Source organism: Echeneis naucrates, chromosome 20, assembly GCF_900963305.1.
Source record: "Echeneis naucrates chromosome 20, fEcheNa1.1, whole genome shotgun sequence".
NCBI lineage: Eukaryota > Metazoa > Chordata > Actinopteri > Carangiformes > Echeneidae > Echeneis > Echeneis naucrates.
The window spans coordinates 9617026-9641111 of record NC_042530.1 but is presented as its reverse complement, the minus strand read 5'-3'; the positions used below and the strand labels follow the sequence as shown (position 1 = coordinate 9641111).

The following is a 24086-nucleotide window of genomic DNA, read 5'->3' as shown; positions in this document are numbered from 1 at the left end:
TAAAACTCAAGTATTTTTGTTTAATCTGATGACCATTGAATATTGAGCAGTATCTGGGTAGAATAGCACAGAATTAAACTCCTTCCACGTGTTGATCGTTACCTCAGCTATTTTAAAGTGAAAAAGATCATTGTCTTTTTCAATATATATCGATACTGGCTTATTTTGTCATGAGTGAACATAACCCAACCTGTAGTTTTTCTAATTTGATGCAAGATCCAGGCAACATCATAAATGTGAGTTCAGAAAGAATCCACCTCTTAAACCAGATGCTGGAAATGATTTACCATTAATGCTGATGCCTCTATTACACATCAGAGGGCAACTTGGCTTTGTTTTTAAATTCAATGTAAATCTAATTTAATGAGTATAAAGAGTAAAATGCACTCTTTCATTGTAAACGCTTACAAAACATTTAACATATTCTCACAAATGTTTATATATTTAAATACGTTTTCTGATGGGGAATTGGGGAATGTTTGTCAAAGTTTACATGACTTTTTTTATGTAATAATGACATTATTACATTTTATTTATTTAAGCTTGTATATGTTTTTTTGTGTGTCGCCTACTTAACGGACGTCTTATTTGGTACCTTTCAGTGGAGGTGCTGGGAGCTTTCTTCGTTGGTGGCGTGATGAATCCAGAGTCTCAGGCTGCAATTACAAAATATTGTATACTTAATGAATCAAATCAGATTTATTTATATAGCATGAAATCATAACAAAGTTACATCAAGGCACTTTGATTATAGAGCAGGTCTAGACCAAACTCTTTCTAAATTAGAAACTAGAAAACTCGAAGGGCAGGGGGATACCTTGGCTCTTGGCTTGCACTTGAAGAAGCGATTGCAGGCAGTCACATTCAACCCAGCTGTTTTCAGAGCTGATATTCTGGCCTCAATGTTTGATATCTTAAAAGAAGGAAAAGAAACAATTTATACAAAAAGAATCCATCACAACATTCATCCAAACCAGTCATCCTTATTTTGTTTTAGCCAGAAGATACAATCTTAAGTTGACCAAATATTCAAAGTTTCAGTTGGAAGAATATGGTGCCATGATTTAAGGACAAAGCTGACTAAAAATGAAAATAGTTGTAAACAGAGTAGAGAAATGTGTCTCTTTCAGTACCTGTAGTTCAGATTGCTGGACCTGAGCGGCTGCTGTGGCCACCTGGTCCTCCAGGAAGGCCAGCTCTGTGTCCGTGGTACCACTGCTGATACTGCGAGCACACTGCTCCAGGTCCCCCAGTGCCCCCTCAAGGTTGTACACAGCACCAGCAGCCAGGTACACCTGCATGGAGAAAATGACCCAAATATTTAGTTCACATTAAGAGTGATTTATTAAGTCATTTGAGCATTGTGTGTCGGGTTAGGGTTAGAAAACGCATTGTGAGGTTAAAACATGAGGCTGCAGCTGTGGAATATCTCACATTCTCCTCCATCTTGGTCAGCCTCTGGTCCAGCCTGCGGGTCTCCGAGCTGCTGGAGATGGGAGAGGCACTCATGGACTCAGATGGGGTGTAGCTCTCACCTCCTGCCTCACCGATCAACTCTTCTGTGGCATTCAAAACCTTCAGCACCTCTGTGGTGATGCTGCAGAGCGATGCTGCCGAATACTTCTGCTTCATTTAAGGACACACACACACACACACACACACACACACACACACACACACACACACACACACACACACACACACACACACACACACACACACACACACACACACACACACACACACACACAGTACAACAGTCAGTGGATGACATGGGCCGTCTAGTCTCCAGAAATGAGAAACCTTTTAAAAGGTGAAGGAAAGACTGTGTGAGGAAACATTGGCAAGAATATAAACACCACATTAATGGCAAAACAGAGTGGAAAGACACAAAATAGTAACTAGGAAGGAATGTAACAAAATACAATAGTGCATTTTAAAATATTTAGGAGAGGCACAAAACATTTCAAAATAAAATGAATAAAAGGAAACAACAACAAAAAAAGCATCTCAACGCCATGTGTAAAGTTGTGAAAAGAACATTGTGCAGGTGACACATGTTTTCACTGTCTCTCCTGTCTAATAAATTGTTTTGTCAACATGCGAATCTGCACGTCTGATCTGGAAGACAAATTAGAGGTAAAAAAGGTAGTAGGGAAGAAGAAGGAGGAGAGAAGGAAGCAAAGAAGGCTGAAATGAAGAAATGATTGAGTTTTTGCTTTTTAGTCTTTAAACATTTAATAAAAAAGTAATAAAAAATATTTTAATGTGTTAAAAATAAAGCTATAAACTTCCAAAAAGTTGTTTAATTTTTACAGGTACACTTAAATTTATTTATATATTTATTCTTTTTTTTGGAAAATGTCTTCAAAAAACCATCTCAATTATTTTGTCTATTGCTATCCAGTTTAAACTGCAGAAATTGGTTCATCCAATTTCAAACTAGTTCCTGAGTTGAAACTGTGTGTGACAAATAATTCAGTGTTGAACATGTCTGGCAAAGAAAGCTGGAGGTTTTTTTCTGAAGAGATGAAAACACAGCAAGAAAATGAAATGGGAAGCAAACAGAGACAGATATGATTAAATAATAAATGAAACACTGGCTGTAGCTTTAATCAGTGGGGTCGGAGGTGTATTGATCCCTCTGAGACAGACAGAAAGGGTCTGTTTCAGCTGGTGACTGAAGCGACAGGCAGCGTTAGTAAGTAGCAGAAGAGCACCGAGCTACAGAGAGAGGCCAAGGACCAAACCTCTGATCTTTTGTTTAATCATCATTCAATAATCTTAAAAAGACTGAGCAGCTAAGATGGAATATCAGAGATGTTGACTCAGACTGCTGTTCCCGCCCACTCCAAAGAACCAGTCACTGCGCAGATCAAACAGTCTGACACATACATGGCTCACTGATGCTGATGTTGAAATGTACGAATTTACACAGCATGGAGAAAAAAAAAAAAAAAAAAATCAAGCATGGTTCCACATGAAGAAATGTGATGCTCTGTCCTGGGATTCATTTTCTTTTTTATATTTACAACCTGATTGCTTTGCTTTCAGACACAAATTCATACATTAATCAAAGATGTATTGTACCCTTGTGAACAGACTGAGAGAGAAAAATGCCGGCTGCATCTGAAATCCCTTTCTTTGTCCTGCAGCAATAATTTTTGCATCTATAAAACAGAATGTGGCACTTTTTGAGGATTGTTTGAAAGACAGTGGTCTGCATACAAAGGACTCTACATTTGTACGAGGAATAGGACATCACTAAATACAGCAGAAATGTAACATACTTGTGACTTTAAATTCAACTGATAAATAGAGTGTGAGCAGTTTTAGACTCAGCTATTGATGAAACATCATTTCAATGTTTTGTCTTCAACAGTCCTGCTGTCAAAATTGATCATTCAATGTGTTGAGGACTGCTTAACACTTAAAAAAAATGGTACAAAATACATTTACACAGAAAGAAACATGTATTCTGCCGTGTTTTTATTGACTGTTTAAGGTGAGCGAAAGTGGGTAATTTAGACGGTTCAGTTCTTTTAAAGCATTCAGAGGAAACCAACACCGACACAGGGAGGAAAATAAAAACTTAAAACAGGAGGTGCCCAGCTGGCCATCTGAGAGCTGTGTCTGCCTGCACCTGTTCTCCAGTCACCAAGTCTGCACCGCCCCAACTTTCCCAACCTGCTTAGATTTAGTTTATATTGACCTACGATGTAATTCATGTGATTAACTGAGTCAATCACATTATACATTTCTGGTAAAATACTGATGGAGCACCATCTCCTGTTCGGCACATGGACCTCTTGGAATTTGTTTCTGTGAAACGTTTTTGTTTTGTGAAAATAATTTACTTCTTCTATCTGATATGCTGATGCTCAATGCATTTAAGGGAGTATGTGATATTTAATCATTTAATTCAACCAATACAACCAGCCACTAAGATTTTCCACTTTTTCCAGTCAAAAAGAGACACACCGACGGCCTCTAGTTCGGTTGCATCCTGACACTTTGAGGTTTTCGTGAGTGGAAACTTTAAATTTCTCCTTTCTCCTCTATGTTAGATAACTTCCTGTATGAAGCACACAAAGCTGCGATTCTAGAAAACAGGTCTTTCCATTTATTTTAAACAGCTGACAGCAACAACTCCAAAACGAATTAAGTTATTTTCATAAAAGATACATACATATAACATATTCAACCCAGTTGGAGCATTCTTAACATGTGCACACAACCATTATACAGTCAGCGTGTCTACAAATGAGAGGTAAATTCAATGCATTTAGAGGGAACAGACCTATGCATGCATGTGTGTGTGTACTGAGGATGGGTGGGGTTTCATTAAGCATTTATGAGATCTTGCACATGATTCCCTGGCTCTCTAGCTTAAATCTCACCTGCTCTAAGAGAGAAGAGAGCAACTGAAGCCTCTGCTGTTGCTCCAAGTCACTCTGTCCCTCCTGACAAACACAAACACACACACACACAGAAACACACAGCCATACAATGACAAACAAGTACAAACAGGGAAAATACAGGATGAGGGACAGAGGACAGCAGCGATTATAACCCAAACACAAAGTGATAAGATGAAGATAAGTAAACAGGACAAAAAGAAGCAGAGCATAATCAGAAGGCAAACAGAGAGACAGATGACGCAGCTCTATCAAAGCGGAGACAAAGGCAGAGTGTAAGCAATGGGTACAAATGAACTCTGGGACTTTCTCTGGACCTCCTTACCTGGTTATCTGACAGCACCCCCTCCTGGGAAGAAGGTGTAACAGCAGGCGAACTGGAGCTGGAGGCACATCTCCTTCCTCCTGCTCCCTTCTGTCTGGCTTCCTTCTCCATTTCTCTTTTATGTTGCCTCCTACTTTGCCTGTCGGGCTCTCTTTTAATTCCTCCTCTTGTTTGTTCCTGATCATCCACGGTCTCTTCCAAAGCCTCCACTCCTTTTTCTATCGTAATCTCCCTCATTTTCCCTTCCTCTCTCACTGAGGGACTCTTTATTAGTCTCTCATTTCTTTTCATCTCTTGTCTGTTTGCTTGATCCACTGTTTCACTTGCTTTCTCTCTCACTCTGTCACTTGCCCTCTGCCTTTCCCTTTCGGTATCTTTTGGCCTCGTCTTTTCTCTCTGTCTGTCACTTTCATTATCTGTCTGTTTGGTCACAGGCCACTTTGTGCACTCTTCCTCGGATGAGCTGCTGTCTTTGCTGTTGGCACGGTTCACCAGCTGGTTGAGTCTGGATCGCAGTTCCTCTTCCAGAGGGTCTTCAGGCCCTGAGCTGCTGGCCAATTGCTGGGACTCTGGAGCTAGAAAGTGAGACTGAGGGGGGCTCAAGGACGCTGAATTCGGGGCAACTGTATCCAAGTCTTCTGGGTCTGGTGTCATGACATCTAATTTGAAGGCATCCATCGCAGCTGAGGCCACTGGCACGGTGTCTGGCACTGGCTGTTCTTCACTTAAATCCCTCTTCAGCAGGGCATTGAGCAGAAAACCACTGTTCTCCTTCAGTGGAAAGACAATGAAACCAGAACTTCACAGCATATCAGCCATGAAATATATAAAACAATTTTCCAAGAACTATTTGCTGCCTCCCACTGATAAAAGTATATTTTACAACCAGCAATGCAAGATTGTTTTTCTTAGGCATATGTTCACTCACTAATAAAATATTTGTGATGGTGTACCTGCACTATGGGGTAGATGGACTGTGCGTGGCTCTGGCCTCCAGGCCTGCTTTGCTCTGTTGAGGGCTCTCTCTTACTTTTTCTGCGTCGCCGTGATTTCCTGACAGGGTCGCTCTGCCTCTCCTCTGCCTCGCTGCTGTCTCCCATCACCTAGGAATAGTAATTGAAGTGGTCTGAATACATTTTAACAAGTGTGGTTGCTACAGTACCTATTGCACTATTGCTCCATATTTCATGGGGACACATGTTGACTCCACTCCATCTGTCTGACAGCCACAACAGCAGCTAATGCTTAAGAGTGTAATTTGGGTTTCTTCGAAAAACCTGCTTACACAATGATCCATTGGTAGATTAAGGCTGTTATATATGATAATTCTGCACTTAGACAGGCCATTTTGCTGCAGGATTAATATTTTGAGTAAATTAACACTAATGGTTCTTCATATTTACCATTTTGAGTAGTGGCATTGGTATTTTTCTTTAGCAAAGGATGTGCATAAAATAACCTATGAATTTATATATTTCATTACATTTGGAATTATTTATAGTAGGGTCGACCTTTCACATACTTTTAATACATGTATGTAGATCTACTGTTTTTTGGACCAACCTGTGAGATAATGACACACAAGTCAAATTTTCTGCAGTTGACCTTCTCTGACAACAAGCCTAGAACAGAATAAGCTTACACCAAACTTTGTAATTAACCATAGTTATATATTTAGACAAATGACCTTTGGATTGAAGTTCACATCCAGGGCCTCTGAATGCAGGGGATAGGGAGCCAAGTTCTGGGGAAGGTGTTGGTGGTATAAGGGCTGGTGCTGAGTGTGCAGGTGTGTACTCGGGGGTCCTTTCTTCCTCAACAAGTTCTGAGGTGTTTTTCGAGGGCATGCAGATAACACAGAAGAAGCCTCTGAGTCTGAGTTAAGCGTCTCTGTGTTGGTGTACTGGCCGGAGGATGGAGAGGTGACAGGCAGGTGCTGGGTGTACGTCCACTCTGGGTCGTGCTGTGAGTCCGTGTAGTAAGTCTCATCAGACAATTTACGGCGGAATTGCCTCAATGCTGCACCCCAGCCGCCTTCATTGTCCTCATCGGAGTCAGATCCCATTTCGTCGTAAGCTGAAACGACGCCTGACTCCTTTTCAAGCACGCTAAACACCAGGCTCTTCCTTTTGGTCAGCAGGCTGGGCCGGGACAGCTGAGAGCTGTGAAGTGCGATCCAGTTCCCGTCTGGACTCTGGAGCACTGAAGATGCACCTGGATGCACATGAGTAGACAAAAAAAAAAAAGTTTTACAGTTTTTAACCCACCTGTACTTCATATAACAACATTTGAGGATGCAAGAGCTTGACCCATTCAAGTGACAGGCTTAAAGAAGAAAGGTTCAAAATACAGCTTTGAGCTTTTTTTACAGCTAATACAGCTTTTGGAAGTGCAAGCTGTATTAGCAAGAAATTTTGAAAATGTCTCCAAAAAATGTTGCATCCTTGAAAGAAGGATTTCACGAGTTGCAGCAACAACTTTTTGGCATCAGGAGAAATCAAATAAAAGCTTCTCAGTCTATATATTTACTGGAGTTGTCCAGGCGATCAACACTCTTCCAGCTGGGCAGAGATGTGGCCTTGGCGTCCCTCTTCAGAGAAGCGTACTCCTGCAAACCACCGCCTGCTCCGGCGCCCTCCTCGTCTGGACCTTTCTCTGGGGAGTCGTCACTGGTGAGGGAGAACGCTGACTGAGACCGCTGTACACAAACACACAGATAGCAGCACACAGATCTGGTCAAAATGTCAGAGAGAAAACTAAAATTGAAAGATACTTAAATTAAGAAGCCTTGAATGTTGGAAATGCCTTGGAAATGTAAAAAAAATTTCAGTCAAAGACTCTCCAGACAAATAAATACTACAGGGGATCAGTGGCCAGGAACAAAATATTAGCATAATTTATTAATTTTTCAGAAACTTATCTGAAGTATAAGAGTAGAACGTAGAGTGAAGAAATACACATTCATTAAGAGACACTACCATTGTGTCTTGTGAGTCATAATTTCCATCAGCAGGTGGAGCTAGAAAACAACTAAAAAACAAGCCAGGCAGGCACCTAGACAAATGCATGCATATGTGACTGTGTGTGCATGCGTGCATGTATGTGTGTGTGTGTGTGTGTGTGTGTGTGTGTGTGTGTGAGAGATGGGGAGCAAGCATTTAATGGGCAATATTTAGGCAATGCAGGCAGACAACACTGGAATTTGACTGGTAAACAATGAGTGTATATATATGACTGCTTTTATTGAGTGAGAGTGTGTTTGCAGAGCGCTGATAAACAGAGCATGTCCCCTGGCAGGCTGAGCAGTTGAAGACGATCCCATCAAATTTCACAGGACTTTGATCTTCGCTGAGTGAGACAACAGGAAGCAGAATGGAGAGACCTGTGGAGTGCTGCTTTGATGCCTCTCTAACCTCTCTAACGCAGGATGATGTCAAATCTCCATGAGTCCCTGCTGACTAGTAGTGTGAACTACTTTCAGGATATGCTGCTGAGTTGTGTGCGTGTCCTCCTTTGTGAACTACTCTGAGTTTGTTGTACGTATTGCTGTAAAAGTTGACAGATTTAAGAAAGATATGAATTGATGTATACATACAAAAAGTGAAAAAAAAAACAAAACAAAACACTGAAACAACAGAAATATACAAACAAACAACTGTAAAATGATCATTAACCATACACATTTGGGTAGAATTTACTGCCTCAGAGATTATTTTTCTTAAAGAGCTCTACGAAGGACAAACTATCCTTCAAATCTGTCCTGGTTAAAACTCTACTCAGTTAAATCCAAGAGATATTACATCTTAGCACAAAGGATAAATTACAAATGAGACAGACTCACAAACCCATGAGTTCATTACAACAACTTCCAAAATACAATCAAAAAAACAATGTGAAATGGAACAACATTCCCAATCTGGCAAGTCATTTTCTTTCAGCCACAACATTCCTGTGTTTTCAAACCTGGCGCTGTCACACTGAGACAAAGACCGGTCCAACCAAAGCACAGGAAGGGAACATTATACTATATGTGCCATGAAATGAAGGGAGGAATAAAAACACCCTTCTGTAAAGGTCTTCCGCATAATCAAAGAGCAAATCAGCAGTGTTTACACACTAAATGGCTGCATCATATGTATCTCAGACTCTGAGGAGTTGGGAGTGAAAAGGTCACTTTACCCAGAGGGAGTTGGGTGTTTTGGGGGGATCTTGTGGTCCTTGTGAAGAAGAAGCGTGAGGCTGAGATGGAGAGGGCAGTTCAGTGGGCTGAATCAGGGGCTGAGGCTGAGGCCAGACAAAGTCATACTCAGTCTGCATCTCTGAACGCTTCCTCCTCTGGATGATCTGGAAAAAAACGGAAGGCGCAGAAAAAGGTGGAAGAAGATGAAGTGAGAGAGTTATGAGAACAAAGAGTCAGCTTTATTTAAATAATTAACAATTGATTTTTGGAGATACGATGTCGCAATAACCTAAAAAAGAGAAAAAGTTAGCCAGAGCAATCAAACAAATGCAAACTTTGTCTCCACTTATTATGTGCATACAGATGAGGAGATATGATTAAAATGAAAGCAGTTTTTTGTACATGATATCTGTTGGAATCTGCATGCATTAAAAATTCAAAGACAATTCAAAGGGCTTCTCTCAAATAATACTGTAATCTCAAATTACAAAGGACTTTCTGTGTTTCTCTATCACTATTCAAAAAGGGAAAAGTGGTCTACTGATCCGTCAGTCAGAGTACCTGGCATCCCCTTTCAAAGTGCATTTACTTTTGAATGAGGTTAAATACACACAGTGCTTTTGCATAAAAGTGCAAAAATAGGACCATCTTTTATTCAACCTACTTTTTGTACAATAGTTGTTGCAAGTTCCTCTATGAGCTCTTCTTTGTGGTCCCGCAGATATCGAGCCTCATTCTGCTTCTCCTAAACACAAACGTGCACCCACACACACACAGAAACACAAATACATTCAGTTCAAAGCAGCTGTGAATTACCAGGGGAAGGTCTGTGTCGACGTCTTAGCCAAAAAGCGTGACTGCATCCTGCTGATACTGACACTGAGAGATAGAGCCGAGAGGAGAGGTAAGAGGCTACGGCAGAGACAGTGGGGTTAGAAAGCAGGATGAAATGGAGGGAGAGCAGAAGAATAGACGGATTCTTACCAAGCTGTCGCTAAACTCCTCTGCCTTAGCAATGGCCTCTTCTATAGCCTCCTCAGCAACACGCAGGGCGACTGTGAGAGTCTCTGCCATACTGTGTCCTGATATCACACATACAGCAAACATAAACATCTGTGAAACATGTACACACACGCAGGCTCCCTTTCATTCCACATCACACACACCTACCCTTACGTTTTACCCAAATAATACCAGAGAGCAGAAAGAAGGATTCCTGCAAAGCCCTGTTGATGACTGGTAGATATTAGATATTCATGGCTCCCTGAGGATGGATCCTGATGACTTTACTGATTCCAAATGATCTCTGACTGTTCCTCTACCGCCTGCATGAATTTGAATTTGTATTTTTAAGTAAAACGGCTCATGGACTTTCCATCTATTTATTGCCATGAAACTGGGTGCGAATATCCCTCAGGATGAATTATGAGTGATTAGATTTAGCCTGCTAATTTAAGCCCACTCACCACCATGCTCAGAAATTGCAACAGCTGTGGAAAAATAACTCTTGGAAGCAATCAAGGTACTTGAGGCAACAGGACGAAGCAATTATTGATACCAAGAACATCACACTCTAAAACGCCACCTAACAAAAAATATGATGATCGATATCTGGAGCTGGGTTTACTTTATCTGGCTCAAGTGACTTGTTCCAGACTTATAAAGTAAAGAAGTGAGAGCTAATGACAACATGTAGCCTGTGTCAAAGGCTACAAGATATGAATGGCTACAGTATAGAGCTGGCTGTGCAGACCTGCATGATTTCACTTTTGATGCACCCAGCTTAGCATCTGCGCATTACAGCACTTACTCTGACTCACACTTAGATCAAATTGCTGATTCTGTCTTCGCTTTCAACCGTTGGCCGAAAGAAAATGTTTTTTGTCCGTGCCCTCTTACACACCAGGCACAGTGTATTTGTTTGTGGGCATTTCAACAGCTGGCATTAACTAAATGGCAGATCTTGATCATTGCATAAACAACCCAGAGTTAATGATCGCAAAATAAATGAAATTAGACACAAGCATGTGTTTCTGAAATTGTTGTCAGTGGTGTGTAGATGGCAATAATTTGGTGTGTGTTTAGGTGAGAAGACCTGTCAGTGGGTTTATGTGTACAGTGGATTTGTTTTTGTCCAGGTGTGTGAATTGGTGTGTGTGTTTGAAGCTTAATGTTAAAAATTTTCAATTAATGTCAGTGTTGTAATGGCCTGATTAAACCAGTGTGAAAAAGATTATCTAGATTATACTGCAATTATTATTATTGACATTTTGAAGTTAAAATGAGTCGTCTGAACTGCCCGTCATCACTGAGTCTCTAACCTTCACTCTGCTTGTAGAAGGCCGAGTCGCTGCCACAGATGCTGCCATCATTGTCGTTGCCAGTGCTTCCCTCATGAACACTGCTTTCTGAAAAATGAAAAGAAATGAAGCTGTCAGTCAACACCCTTCACGCCGCTGCCTGTCATTGAAAAGTAAATATTCTGCTTGTGTCATATCATATAATGATGTAGCTTCATACATTTATTTGCACTGTTACCACATTAAAAGTAGGTTACACCACCACAATGGTACTAAACCCCCCCCTTTTTTTTTTAACTCTTCATCAACAGTATTCCCAATTTCATTTTGTCATCCTGTCCAAAGTATTATTTTGTTTTTTGTACTTACTGATTTTCTCTATTGTGTATAAACAAAATATGGAGGAAAAAAACTAAGTGATAGTTGAAAGAAAATCCCTTATCTCCTCATCATCTGATAATTCCCTTTGCCTTTCAAAAAAATCCCATGCTGTCACTTAAAACAAGTGACTTCTCCAGAATCTCTGAGAATTTGCACCATGTTGTGTATTTTTGTATTATTCATCTACAGCTCCTTCAGGCCAAATCTCTTGTGACTTAGTGCTATATCTGTGTAAGTATCTGTTTCGAACACCAAAACGAGAACCAAAATGGAAATTTTGTGATAACAATTTTTAGACATCTGTTATAAGAGAAGGGGGTGGAGAGAGTAAACGAGCAAAGCCCAGAGAAGTTGTAGTTGGTTACAACTCCCCACCCTCCAAACCACAGAGTCCCTTAGTGGCCCATTAACTCCTGTTAGTTCTCCCTCCTGTGCTACTCCAAATACTGTGTCCTCTTCATCAGTCCAGCTTTAAAAATGAAGAGATGTGCAGTTTATGAAGAAGACAAACCACCATACGGAACAGGAGAGGGCTTTTTCCAGACCACAAATGTAGACTATGAAGCCACTGAAACATCCTCTGGGTGACCGTGGTCCAGGTATACACTGCCATCATCCCTTGGTCACAGCCTGTACTCGCTCTCAAGCACAGATCTAGACACCAAAGCACATTGACTGAAGTTCCACCTCTATTCCTCAGTTTAGCTCATTTCCATCCTTCAACCAGTGCCAAAACCAAACCCAAACCCAGGCCCCGTTCCAGGGCTTCGGCCCCCGCTGCTGACAAAACACAAAGCAACAAACTGTATGACTACCATCCTTGGCCCGTCTCCTTGCCTCTGCCACTAATCTACTCAACAGGGTCCTGTTGCTGCTCCTGCTGGACAGGCTGCAGTCGCTGGTTAAATGAGCTCAGACGTTAGAAAGCTCCTGGTGGATTCTGTGTGAGTCAGGTTTCAAATAACTGCAGCCACTCACTGATCACTGCCGTAGGTAAAACTGGAACACAGAGTTGGCTGGCGCCGACTTGGTATTTGCCTCAAGTGTAAATACATATATTTAGCAAATAACAGCAATTCACTCAAACTAACAACTACATAAAAACATCATGTCAGCAACAGGAATCCAGTCAGTACTGTCAGACACTGTTATACTTTCAGGTTTACTGCCTGGTGAGCTGCTGTTTGTCACGGCTCTCTGATGTCTCGGTGCAGAGCCCGTACGCCAACAATCACAAACTCCAACATCTGTTTTGACATACAGTGACATGTTGTAGGTCAACCAGAAAAAACAAGACTTTCTATACATATCCTACAGGCAGGAGCTGCCTTTACAGTAGCAGCACCTCACGTGGCCTGAAGGTGTGTGAGGTAAGCATCCACTTCGAGGAGCAAACACTGAATTTAATGTGTGTGTGTTATGTGTCTTCGTTTAAAAGCCTTCCCAGTCACAGCTCAGCATTACAAACCATTAAACACTCCAAGCATAGTCTCAGAGTTGTTTCATTCTGCAGCATTCAACAGAGCTGTACTGTTCTCGCTTGGTTAGAGTTAAATTATAGTTTCTGGCAGTTTTGCAGGGAACAATAGAGGGGGAAATAACCTGCAGCAGCCCAGGACAACGTATACACAAAAGGACCGCTGTCGGAGAAAGTGCGCTGCCTTGCAACAATTGCAAGCAGACAGGCGGGAGAGCAGGTTCGGCAGAGGCTCTCACACACGCACAGTTAAGGTGACACACTGACACTGACACTGTCGCAGGCTACAAAACCTCTGAGGACTGGACATCATGACAATTTATACCATGCCAACAACAGCTCAGTACTGTTTATATACCAATGTCATCCTCTGTCACAACAGTCTGTCAGTTTAACATGGCCATCTGTGAAAGGGCGGCCATTACTGTCACCTGTCAGTTATATGGACACAGTTGGCAGCATGTGTGCGCTCATCCTCAACAAATTAGGACATTTATCTGTGCAGCGCAGTCTGAATATCACCTTATGCTATCATTACTTTGTCAAATGCAGTGGTTGAACACATTTCTTTTGCTTTTTCCACATCTAGAAGTAAAAACATACTCAGTTTATGATGCACTGGGAGCACTGAACTTAAAAGTGTTTACATTGCCAATTATTTTATAAGGTTAATATGGCAAATGTGAGCAAACAACACAATTTAAATATTGAGAAGACACTTATTTAACACAGCTCCTGTACTGTCCTCCTTTCTCATAGCTCTGATTCGCTGTCTGCCATAAAAATCATAGGTATAAGACTTGGCTTTTCAACTGCTAAACTTTCCATCATTTTCCCCAGTTACAGTCACTGCTGTAACAGTCAAGAGCAGCTGGCTGGTGCATCTCAAAACAAGGCTTATTTGAGAGGTAAGACTTCAAATTTGCTGGCGAATTCAAACCAGTGTGTTGTAACACGTTAAATGTTCTGCCGAGCTGAATGAAACTAGAGACAAGTTAGTAATTCTTTGAGGATTTTTGATTATAAGTGAGTCTCTAGAGATTTATTTGCATCTTTAAGTATTGATTACCTATTGATTATAGCAGTTTTAAATAAGGAGCCACAATAGTTCTATCACTGGTTGAATGCAATGTTTCCTTAATAAATACAAAGCAGCTACAAGACAATAACCAGTGAGACACAACACACTGATGCATCTGTCATTAGCTGGCCTGAATGAGACTGCCTCATCATTACAGAGGGGATGGAAAGCATGTGTGTGTGTTTGTGTTTGGGGGGGGGGGGCATGCGGATATGTAATTCCAGTACACTCGTCCTCACATGCAACTTTCATATTTTGTGGCCATGACCATCGTTTCCCCTTTTTTCCACACCACTTGCCATTCAGCCACTCGGGGGAATGAAGGATGGTCGCACTCGATATCACCATAGAAACTGCAGATATGACATTGGCAGCCTGTGTCTCTAAGTGTTTCTTAGTGAGTGTGCATATGCGTGTAGTCTGTGGAGGAGAGCGGGAGAATCACATTAAAAGAAAGTGCAGTCAAATTATAGTATGTGTACACATACCTGGCAATAAAAACTACTTCTGATTCTTCTGAATCTGATGTTATTTCTTTCTTTTAGAGTTTATGCATAACTGAACAGCATGTTTTGAAAGAAAGAACTAATGTAAAACAAACTGTACAAAAAAAATCTTTTGTTGTTGTGTTCCAAAAAACTTGAAACTCTGCAATGTGGGGAATTATGTAGAGCAAAATAACTAAAATGTCATTGAAAGAGAATATAGAGAGTGAGTGTGTCTAAATAAATGAGTCAGTAATGCTCCACTGCCAGAAGCAGTAGGAGGAGAAGGAGGATGGAGAGTCCAGACGATTTCCTTTCAATTACAATGAAGCATCTGGCAGAACACAGAGTCTGATAAACAATGTCCTCAGAACAACAGCTAAACCGACAGCACGTCTGTTTACATCATAACAGGCTTGGAAATAGTGGTAAGTAAAAAATCTTCCACTTGATTAATTTGTCTCTTTGATTAAAGGGATAAAGGTTTTAGTAGAGATTATGCCATATTACATATTTACATACATCAAAAGTGAACTACAAGACAAATCAAGTGAAGCTTTCTTAAAAATTCAACTCTTTATAATTGCTAGCTTTATAATAGCTTTGTGTCTCTTTCAAGTTCAAGCAATGGAAGCGGAAATTGAATGAAAGAGAAAAAATGTCTACGATAACTACCTATAGTAGTATTTCATTTATGTAGTGAAACTAATTTCACCTGCTGGCCACCACGTCTCACTCAAGAGGAGCTTTTTGCTTGGGCTTATCCATCTAATGCATGAACCTGGCCCAGAACAAATGCTGCTGAAAACAAGTTGGAGCAAGAAAAATGTTTACCATGCAGTCACTGATGGATGAAAACGGCAAAGCCATACGATCCACCGCATAGAAGAAATAGGTATAACATGTAAGTTACAGTGTAAATAAATCAATCTAGAGCAAATTTTGTATTATTTATTGTATAATGATTGTCCAAATTCTAAGGGATTGTCTGTGCAACCCCAAAATCTCCCTTGACAACCAAAAGAAAGTTTTCCACTCATATGTCCGTAAATTATTGTACACGCTATGTTTGTTTGCATCAGTGTCATTACCACATAAAAGGGTCAGATGCATTCTTGACACCAGAGATGTCTGAGCCCCGTGGTTGTTGCTTTTTGAAAACAGTGGCTCGGAGCCTCTGTTTAACATTCTGCCCTCCCATCCCTCCGGACGGAGCTCTGTACTCTGAGTCACCAAGCCTTCAGCTGAAACAACACACAACAGAAATGAAACACCCCAATATGTGTCTGAAACACTTGAGGCACAGCACACTAGATTTGCTTTTCATCGTCCTACGAGAAACCCTTCAGTGCATCAGGTCTCTGTATTTTCTTACAGAGCCATGGTGACTTTTTGCATTGCCCTGGCACTGGCTGTCTTTATTAGTTACATCGACCCTTCTGTACTTTCCTTTACTGTTGAGGGCTGAGACAGTTCATGGCTATGCAACCACATGGTGGACCAAAGGATCACACCAGCTCAGAGAGCAATACTCAGTCTGCTTGGCATAGGTACATTTCCTAGATTCTAAATATTTGTACAGCTCTAGAAAAATATGAATGCATCGGGGATTATTTATCAGACCTTGGCTGTCCCAACTGAAATGGTAAAATTTTAAATCAGCCTGTTTAGTGTAGTGACAAAAATTTTAATTTGTGGCAAAGAAAGGTAAGATTTCAAAGAACACCTTGAATTACAAAGATCACAGTTGTGCTGCAACAGCTTCTGCAGTGTATACTTTATCTTTTGTGTTTACTTTTGTCATTATCGAATTGAACAACAACTATTAACATCCATTTTCAGCCAAAACTAGTTGACGTCAACACAGCAAATGGACATAGAACCTGATGTGCCACTTGATTATTTATAGAAATTTGAAACATACCCCCTAATTTACTGCAGGTCTGCTAAAGCACACGGAACTGAATAAGTAATTTTGTGTTATTTCTTAATAACAAAAAGCTGCAGTAATTGAAGAAATGAGAAGAATCGCTCCTCTGAAATTGGTCTAGTCAGGCTATAAAGTGCATTGTTGTATCCACTTATCCAGAATCCAGAATGCAAGTTTGGTCTGGTGTTATTAATATCAGATAAAGGCGAGCACAATAATGCAGACACACAGACAAACATGGCCATGAACTCTCTTCATCATCATGCTGAAACCGCAGAAGAAGCCACAAAAAAACTTCTAAAGCAGAATACTGCTCTGCTGTACTGTTTCTTCATTCTCAAAATTTTAACTACAGAAAGGAATATTTGAAGGTCATAATATTTGAATATTTCCTAAGTCACTGTCATCTTTCAGTGTAAGTAGGAAGCCTCCCAAAGACATTTGGAGGGATGTGACAGCAAACACAAAGGGCAGGAAAAAAAAGTGGGATAACAGTAATCCCCCATTTGAAATGAAAAAGATTTAAGTGTCAAAAATAAAAAATTAAAATAAATCCATCATTCTTACTTTTGATACTTCAAAGCAGACTCATCATTTTGCATTTCATAGCAAATTGTACAATGCTATGCTGGAAAAACAGATAAGGTTGAAAGAGCGATATTGAATAAATCAGAGTTCTGATTTCCAGTACTGGCCACTGTGCTAAGACCCATTTATCATGTGAAACAAACATAATACACCTCAGGTGCATGCTTTGAGAAATACTCAGCTACAGCATAACATATGAATAAAGTCTAAGAGATAAGGAGAGAGGACAGTAATATCTGCTGTCCTTGGTCACTAATACAGATTCTCAAATAAAACACGGTCTTAAAATGACACTTAAAAGGACAATTTTTGATTGATTCCACTCTTGTCCCTGCAGAGTAAATATGATTAAAGCTGGCTGGTCAGCTAAGTTTAGTATAAAGACCAGAGGGAAACAGATACCTTGGCTTGGCCCAAAACCAAACAATTTTACCTAGGAGCATCTCAATAGCTAACTCATTTACAAATATGCCAAACCCATAAAAACCCACAGTGTAATAACAGTCTTTTTTGCAGGAGGTTATGTGCCAGCCATATTTCTGAGCCAAATGTAGTGACTTCTGGAGTCCTGCTGTCACCATGAGGCTGTCCAGCAGATGTCACTCCATAAGACCACATGTCTCTTTAACACTTTGGCTGTATGGATCATTTGGAGCTACTTGAGACTTTGTGCTAAGCTACACTGAATGAACATGAGTGAAGCTTCTTACCGACCGTGAGAATAATATCAAACCTACAGACAGGTCGATTCCAAGTGACGTAACCGCTACTGCCCACTTCCACATGCTTTTTTAGAATTAGCAGCATCAAGTGTCAAAAGTTTCAAAACAGCAAAAAAAGTGAGGCAGTGTCACTCTGGTTAGTCTTTATCTGGAGGCTACGGACAGTAGGCTTTGTCTGTACCTCAGCTTGATGATAAATGAGACCTCTCTCTGCAAGAACCACAAAAGCCTAACAAGTATGAATCTATTCCTTTGCATGCCGTGACTTTTGAGATAATAACCTTACATATTGATTTTCTTTCTCAATTTAACTAAATTAAAAACTTGAACAGATAAGAAATTAGATTTTATCAATTACTCTATTTTAATTTTAAAAAGTGACATGCTCCATTGCCTTGTTTCACTTGAAATAACTGTTTACCTGCTGTACATATTGGTTTGTATCATTTCATCCTTTCAGAGGCATGAATTGATAATTCAACAGATTTGGATCTGTCTTTTGCATTTGTTAATCTCCTGGATGAGGAAATTCAGATGGAATCCTTACTTTGTCTTTTCTGATATGTCAACCACTGGTTTTTACATTTTGTGGTCACCAGTGTCTGCATCCATGTGAAACTTTTATGTCCATCTTGCAGAGCGACACTCTCGCTTAGATCCACGGGAGATGATGGACATGATGGAGGTACAAATTGCTCGCTACGTGTTCACTTCCTGTTGGTTTGAAGGTCACACATTCTCTCTGGAGTCATGATAAATGTAAAGCAGTCCTATCTGTCTCCGACTGTCGTGTCAGCTGGCATTTCAACACTCATCTAAAATAGGTGTCACAAGGACATGCCAGTTGGTACTAAATTAAAAAAAATGAAAAAAAAAAAAAAAAACCTTCTTCACAGCACAGCAGACTGTATGTCACATATAGATGGGTAATGTTCGATGAGAACGTTTGACAGCACGGAGAGACAGCACCCATTAACACTTAGAGACTTTCTGGGCTACATCATAATAGTTATTTTTCTAGTAAGAAATTAGATGAGGAGAGATGGTGGAACATCAGTTTGTTAATGTGCAACATCTTAATCTAATTTAATTCCATTCACAGTCTTGTAGTGATTTACTTGCTGAACTAAAATCTCATTATTTTCTGTTCAACTGACAGCACAGAAGCCTTGATATACATAATGGTAATCTTTTGCTATTATAAACCTGTCAATATTCTTGACATATCCTTTTATCAGTTGCAAGAAGGGTTTTTAAAGGTATTCTCATTCCAATACTTTTACAGTCATATTTTGACAGCTGCAAATTCAGGTTTGTTTCAATACTTCATGATCCTTTTTGATTTATATACAGTGACATGGGCGAGTAAGGGATCTGAAGACAAGATATCGTAGCATAAACGTTCGCCAATAAATCTGGGATTTCCCTCAATGACCAAACAGTATCTGATTGGAGCTTAAACATCCAGATACACACAAGCAGCATACAGGGCTCACACAGCATGCTATATCCATCATCATATGGCAGGTCAGTGAGTATTTGAGAAGCAGAAATGGTCTAATCTGCTGGGCTCATGTGGGCTGGGAGACCAAAAGCCGAGTCATATAATCCTCTTCCCCAGATGATGTAAAACAGGAGGGGATAGGGTAGGAGAGGAGAAGAGTGGAAATATAATGGAGGACTATAGAGAACTAGCGCATGTGGAAGTGGAAGAGTGTGTTTGTGGTTGTTGTTTAGAAAGAGACTCACCTTGTCCACTTGCTCACAACAGTGCAGATAGTACAGAACAGTACAGATCCAAACGTCTTTGTGTTTAAGTAATAACAGGCATTCATTTTACTGGCTTTGTAAACTAGTTACATTGTGATTATACATTTCTTTCCCTGCAGAGTAGGGGGCAATTTTTCCCCATAATTATTAGGGTATTAACTTTGTCCAAAATAAACTTCACTCTGTTATGGTCACAGTGTGATCGTCCCTCTTCTTGTTCTCATCCAGTTCCTGACCTGATTTATCCCCTCTGTGCTCTCTTTATTCCGTTAATCCCATGCACCAAGGTTTGAAATAATGCTCAGTAGTCAGCCGCGCTGGCAGACCGATCTCTTTCAGCCGCGTCAAAACAATGTTATAAGGGGGAGGAGGGGGAGGCTGCATGGACACACCACTGCTGTTGTCCGGCACAGGAACAATTCACTGAGGACACAAAGTGGCCTGAGCCACCACGGGGATTAACTGGCAGAATGAATCCACGGGGCAGCTCACATCACCACTGACACACTCACACTGAAGCAACACACACAGCTTTCCAGCACACAATATTTTCAAAATAATACTGCAGCCATGGAATAAAGTGGTGACCTCGAATCAAATACACACTGACCAAATACGTAAAGAGAAAAATCAGGAAAATACAAATAGTGTGTTCAATCATCCACCATGTACTTAAACCTTCAGATGTGTGTCTGTGTGTATTTATCAGTGGAAAAATCTCTCTTTTTTCAAGCCAGTGATTCAGTGAAGGAGCTAGAGAAACACACAGTGTGGCCGGTCGTTTAACAAAGCAAACAAATGAGCAATCAGGTGAGCTCGCCTGTGATCATTCTGTGGTTATGTTCAGCCAAAACCTTGCATTTCCTAAAAAGCTATTTTTAACCTTATAATAATACTTCTCTGGCCATATCAGCCAAATTGCTTTAATCACAACATGACACAACATTTCGTGGAGACTGGAGGCAGCTCTACAGTCAAAAATCATCTGGAGGAGAATAATGAAAACAGCTTAAGACAAGCAACCACAGTGGGGCCATGTGTGTGTCTGATTAAAAGAAAAGGCACATGGATAAAGTTACCTGGAAGATCAGAGAGCGCTCCTCTCTCAATAATGTGCTTCCTATACAGAGTCTTCAAAACCTTGGCGCTGCCGAACCTCTTAAAGCGACTCTTCACATTGTTATAATACCATTCAAGGGACTGGGTTCTCAAAATCCTGCAGATAAGACACAAACAAGAAAGCGAAGAGGAGAGATAGAGAAAGAAAAATGACATTAAGTCAGAAAGAACAGATGGCAAAGAATCTGGAATCTCATTATAATTAAACCTGGCTCATAATTTACAGCTCCAGCTAAGGCTTTCATTCAGCTCTGCATCAGTTGGGCTTCGTATAATGATTAAAGTTTTAATAACCATGTATTATAGACTCTGCTAACAATTTTAAGAACTAATGAAACCTTTTTTAACAGTGTATGTTAAGCGTGGGCAGTCTAACAACTATAATTGATGTATTATTACTTTTTGATATGAAAAATATTTGGCTATTTAAAGACATTTAGTTGTGTCTTCAAGTTATCAGAAGTATTTGGGTACAAGTCTGTTGTGCAGAAAGCACGCTGGCTGTTGTGTGTATGTCTGTGGCGAACACTTGTCTTTTCTAAATGACATCACATCATTTTCCAGGCTTTTCCCTTTTTCATGGTGTTGAACCCGTGAGAGCTTGAATGCCAGCCAGTCAGACCTCAGGATGGACCAGATGATTACATAAGCAGAAATTCATAACAGGGAGGGTTATGAAAAGCTCTCAGAAAGTGTTCCCTGTGCACCAGTGTTGTGTTGGATTGCATGAAACTGTGCCAACTTTCTGTTTAATCTTGCAGTCACTCACTTTGCTGTTTCATGCCGCCGTTGTACATACAGCAAACACAACACAGAGATTTACTCTGTGAGGACATTGCAGAAGCACACATTACATTGATTATAATTTTCCATATGTTGGGCATAAATGTAAAAATTTTTTGTTTGCTCACCAAATATGTTTAAATTTCATTATTTTCTTTTAATAAAAGTTTCTCCATTGATAAACCTTTCTCAAAACTGATGAGGATACAAACACAAATGAAAATGTTTATTCACATATTGTTTTCATGATTTCAACTATGTGTGTGTTTAGACATTTTATCACCAATTATAGCTTTCAGTATCGTAGAAGTCTGTGGCACTTCACATGAATCATTAATTAATTACCAACTATACCAATAAATGTATTATCTGCTTTGAAGAGGAATCAGATCTATACATATAATTTTATGTATACGTGTAACCTTGAGAGCTGAGGATGGAGACGTGCCCTCTGCATATGTAATTACATGACCAATGTGTCACTGACCCCATCTCTCTGATTATAAAAGAGGAGGGGGGAAGTCCAGGCATTTCAGAGTGTGTACATGTTGATGCTCCGGCTGCTGAGAAGACAGGCCATTGAAGAAGAGGGTGAAAATAGCCATGCTAATAAAGGGATCCTAAGAGTCCCTGAGGCGGCATGTGCTGCCACATCCCTCCTCTCCCTCCCTTTACACCCCCTTTTCTCATTGGATTCATTATCCACCGCCTCTATCTGCTGGGCTGCTCAATGGGCTTCACCTCCTTTATTTCATGCCACGGTCCTAGTCACTCTAATGGTGGATGCTGAGCACCAGTGAAGAGGCCTGAGTCTTTTTTTTTTTATATATATATATATATATATATATATATATATATCTATTCTTTCTTCTAGGCCCAAGAGAGGAAGCACAGAAATGAATCTTGAGAAGCAATGTGGCTCCAAGGAGGCATCACACATGGAGGAAATACAAATAGGTTTCATTCTGCACTCTGAAATGAGATCAGACGACATGAAGCAAGCTTTAGGCTAAGATATAGTGAAGAAAAAGGTGACTGCAAGGGTATGGTGCTATCGTTATTTGTGGGGAATCTGAATTGACTTTCAAATTAAACTGAGGCTTTGATCATGCATGCTGCTAAAGCAGTAGGATTTAATCGTATTTGATGAGGCTGTAGAAAATAATGGTAAGGATGCAGTGTATGCATGCAAGCCCGCTATGGTGGAAAAACTACCTGTGCTGTCATTAATCTTGATAAGTTGCAGCACTTTTCAGGATTAGTGGTGCTGGTGTGCTCAACGTAGTGCTTGGAGAGTCACTATTCAATCAGACTCAGCCGTGAAAATTGGAACTTAAATATGTGCACAGTTGTTTTTGGGTCAGTATTCTCCTTTGAATCTGTACTTGCATCTTGAAAAAAACTTTGCTGTCTCACTACTTAAAATTCCAAAATATTACTCACAGTTTCTTCTTTCTTTTTTTTTTTCAAAAGACAACTTTTCAGTACGTGACTGAGCTTGAATGTCTCATGTAGATTTATTTTAGGGGCTTACAAAGGTTGATTTACATTATAAACCGTGAACATCACTTCCCACAGTCAAAGCTGAACCTAATATGTCATTCACCTTCTGTCATGTATATCCATGGCATATCAGTTTTGGACAGTTCTAGTTAGGAGGTATCCATGTTCCATTGATTGTGTCCATCCATGTTTTGGCTTCAGAAATGATTCTTGGCTTCACAATAATGCAGTGCTCTCTTTCTACTCTGTCCATCGACCACATTGGCAGAGAAACAGATGATAAGTAAATACAAATTTCAGTAGAGACAGCTGTTTCTTTTTATGCCAACTACGCAAACTTCTTGAAATTAGCCAAGATTCTCCTTTTTGAAATCAAGAGAGAGAGAGGGATTTAGGACGGCCATCTCGATGAATGAAGCATGACATTGCGTGATCTGATCTAAAAGGGAGAGGAAGATGGGAGGAGAGTGGAGGGGATAAGCAGAGGCTTTCAAGAGAGAGCAGTACTGCTGTGTGAGCTGCTGCATATACGCATTTGATAATGAGGTTGGGAGATTCCCTGATGCTTGGCTCCTGCATGAATAAGTAAGAGGGATTCCTGTGGACGGTCTCCTGACATTGATTCTACACTTCCTCCATCTCTCCACTTGCCTAAGGTCAGCTCTGCATGCAGGCTTACGGCCCAGCACCCCCATTTCATATCCTCTTCTTTGCTCGATGGCCCTTTTGCCCTCTGCACTACAGAAAACCAGTTAGCACATATAAATGATGTCTAAATAAAATATATAGAATAATATTTTGAAGGAGGGCAATAAAAAGTATCCGAATTTGCTGAGTTTAGCAAATTATAATTAACTTTCTGAGCCCTGACTTGGTTAAGCCTCTGCTGAAGCTGCTCTAGAAACATGACTGAAGAGCAAAAGGAGAGGATTGAAGGGTGGTTGCTGACTTCAACAGAACTTCTAATAGACTCTATTCTCTTCTGAAGACTTGCAGAGTCACTGTTCTTGTTAATAAGCTTGTT

At 40.3% G+C, this 24086-nt stretch overlaps 1 protein-coding gene across 3 annotated transcripts in view; it reads right to left on the bottom strand.

The window, feature by feature from the left end:
• The window catches only part of myripb (myosin VIIA and Rab interacting protein b), a 90939-nt gene that overhangs the window by 4810 nt on the left and 62043 nt on the right, over window positions 1-24086 (bottom strand). Inside the window, exons 4-16 of one of the 3 annotated variants that reach the window (XM_029529594.1) lie at window positions 20737-20873; window positions 11245-11331; window positions 9908-10005; window positions 9588-9668; window positions 8923-9087; window positions 7273-7441; window positions 6431-6957; window positions 5697-5846; window positions 4744-5514; window positions 1435-1626; window positions 1134-1295; window positions 818-913; window positions 596-656 (exon numbers count right to left, since the gene is read on the bottom strand). In XM_029529594.1, coding sequence (XP_029385454.1) covers window positions 596-656; window positions 818-913; window positions 1134-1295; window positions 1435-1626; window positions 4744-5514; window positions 5697-5846; window positions 6431-6957; window positions 7273-7441; window positions 8923-9087; window positions 9588-9668; window positions 9908-10005; window positions 11245-11331; window positions 20737-20873 — 2696 coding nt within the window. Of the gene's footprint in view, window positions 1-595; window positions 657-817; window positions 914-1133; window positions 1296-1434; window positions 1627-4743; window positions 5515-5696; window positions 5847-6430; window positions 6958-7272; window positions 7442-8922; window positions 9088-9587; window positions 9669-9907; window positions 10006-11244; window positions 11332-11592; window positions 11935-20736; window positions 20874-24086 lie in introns of those variants that run through there. The other 2 variants (XM_029529595.1, XM_029529596.1) reach the window with 2 other exon arrangements.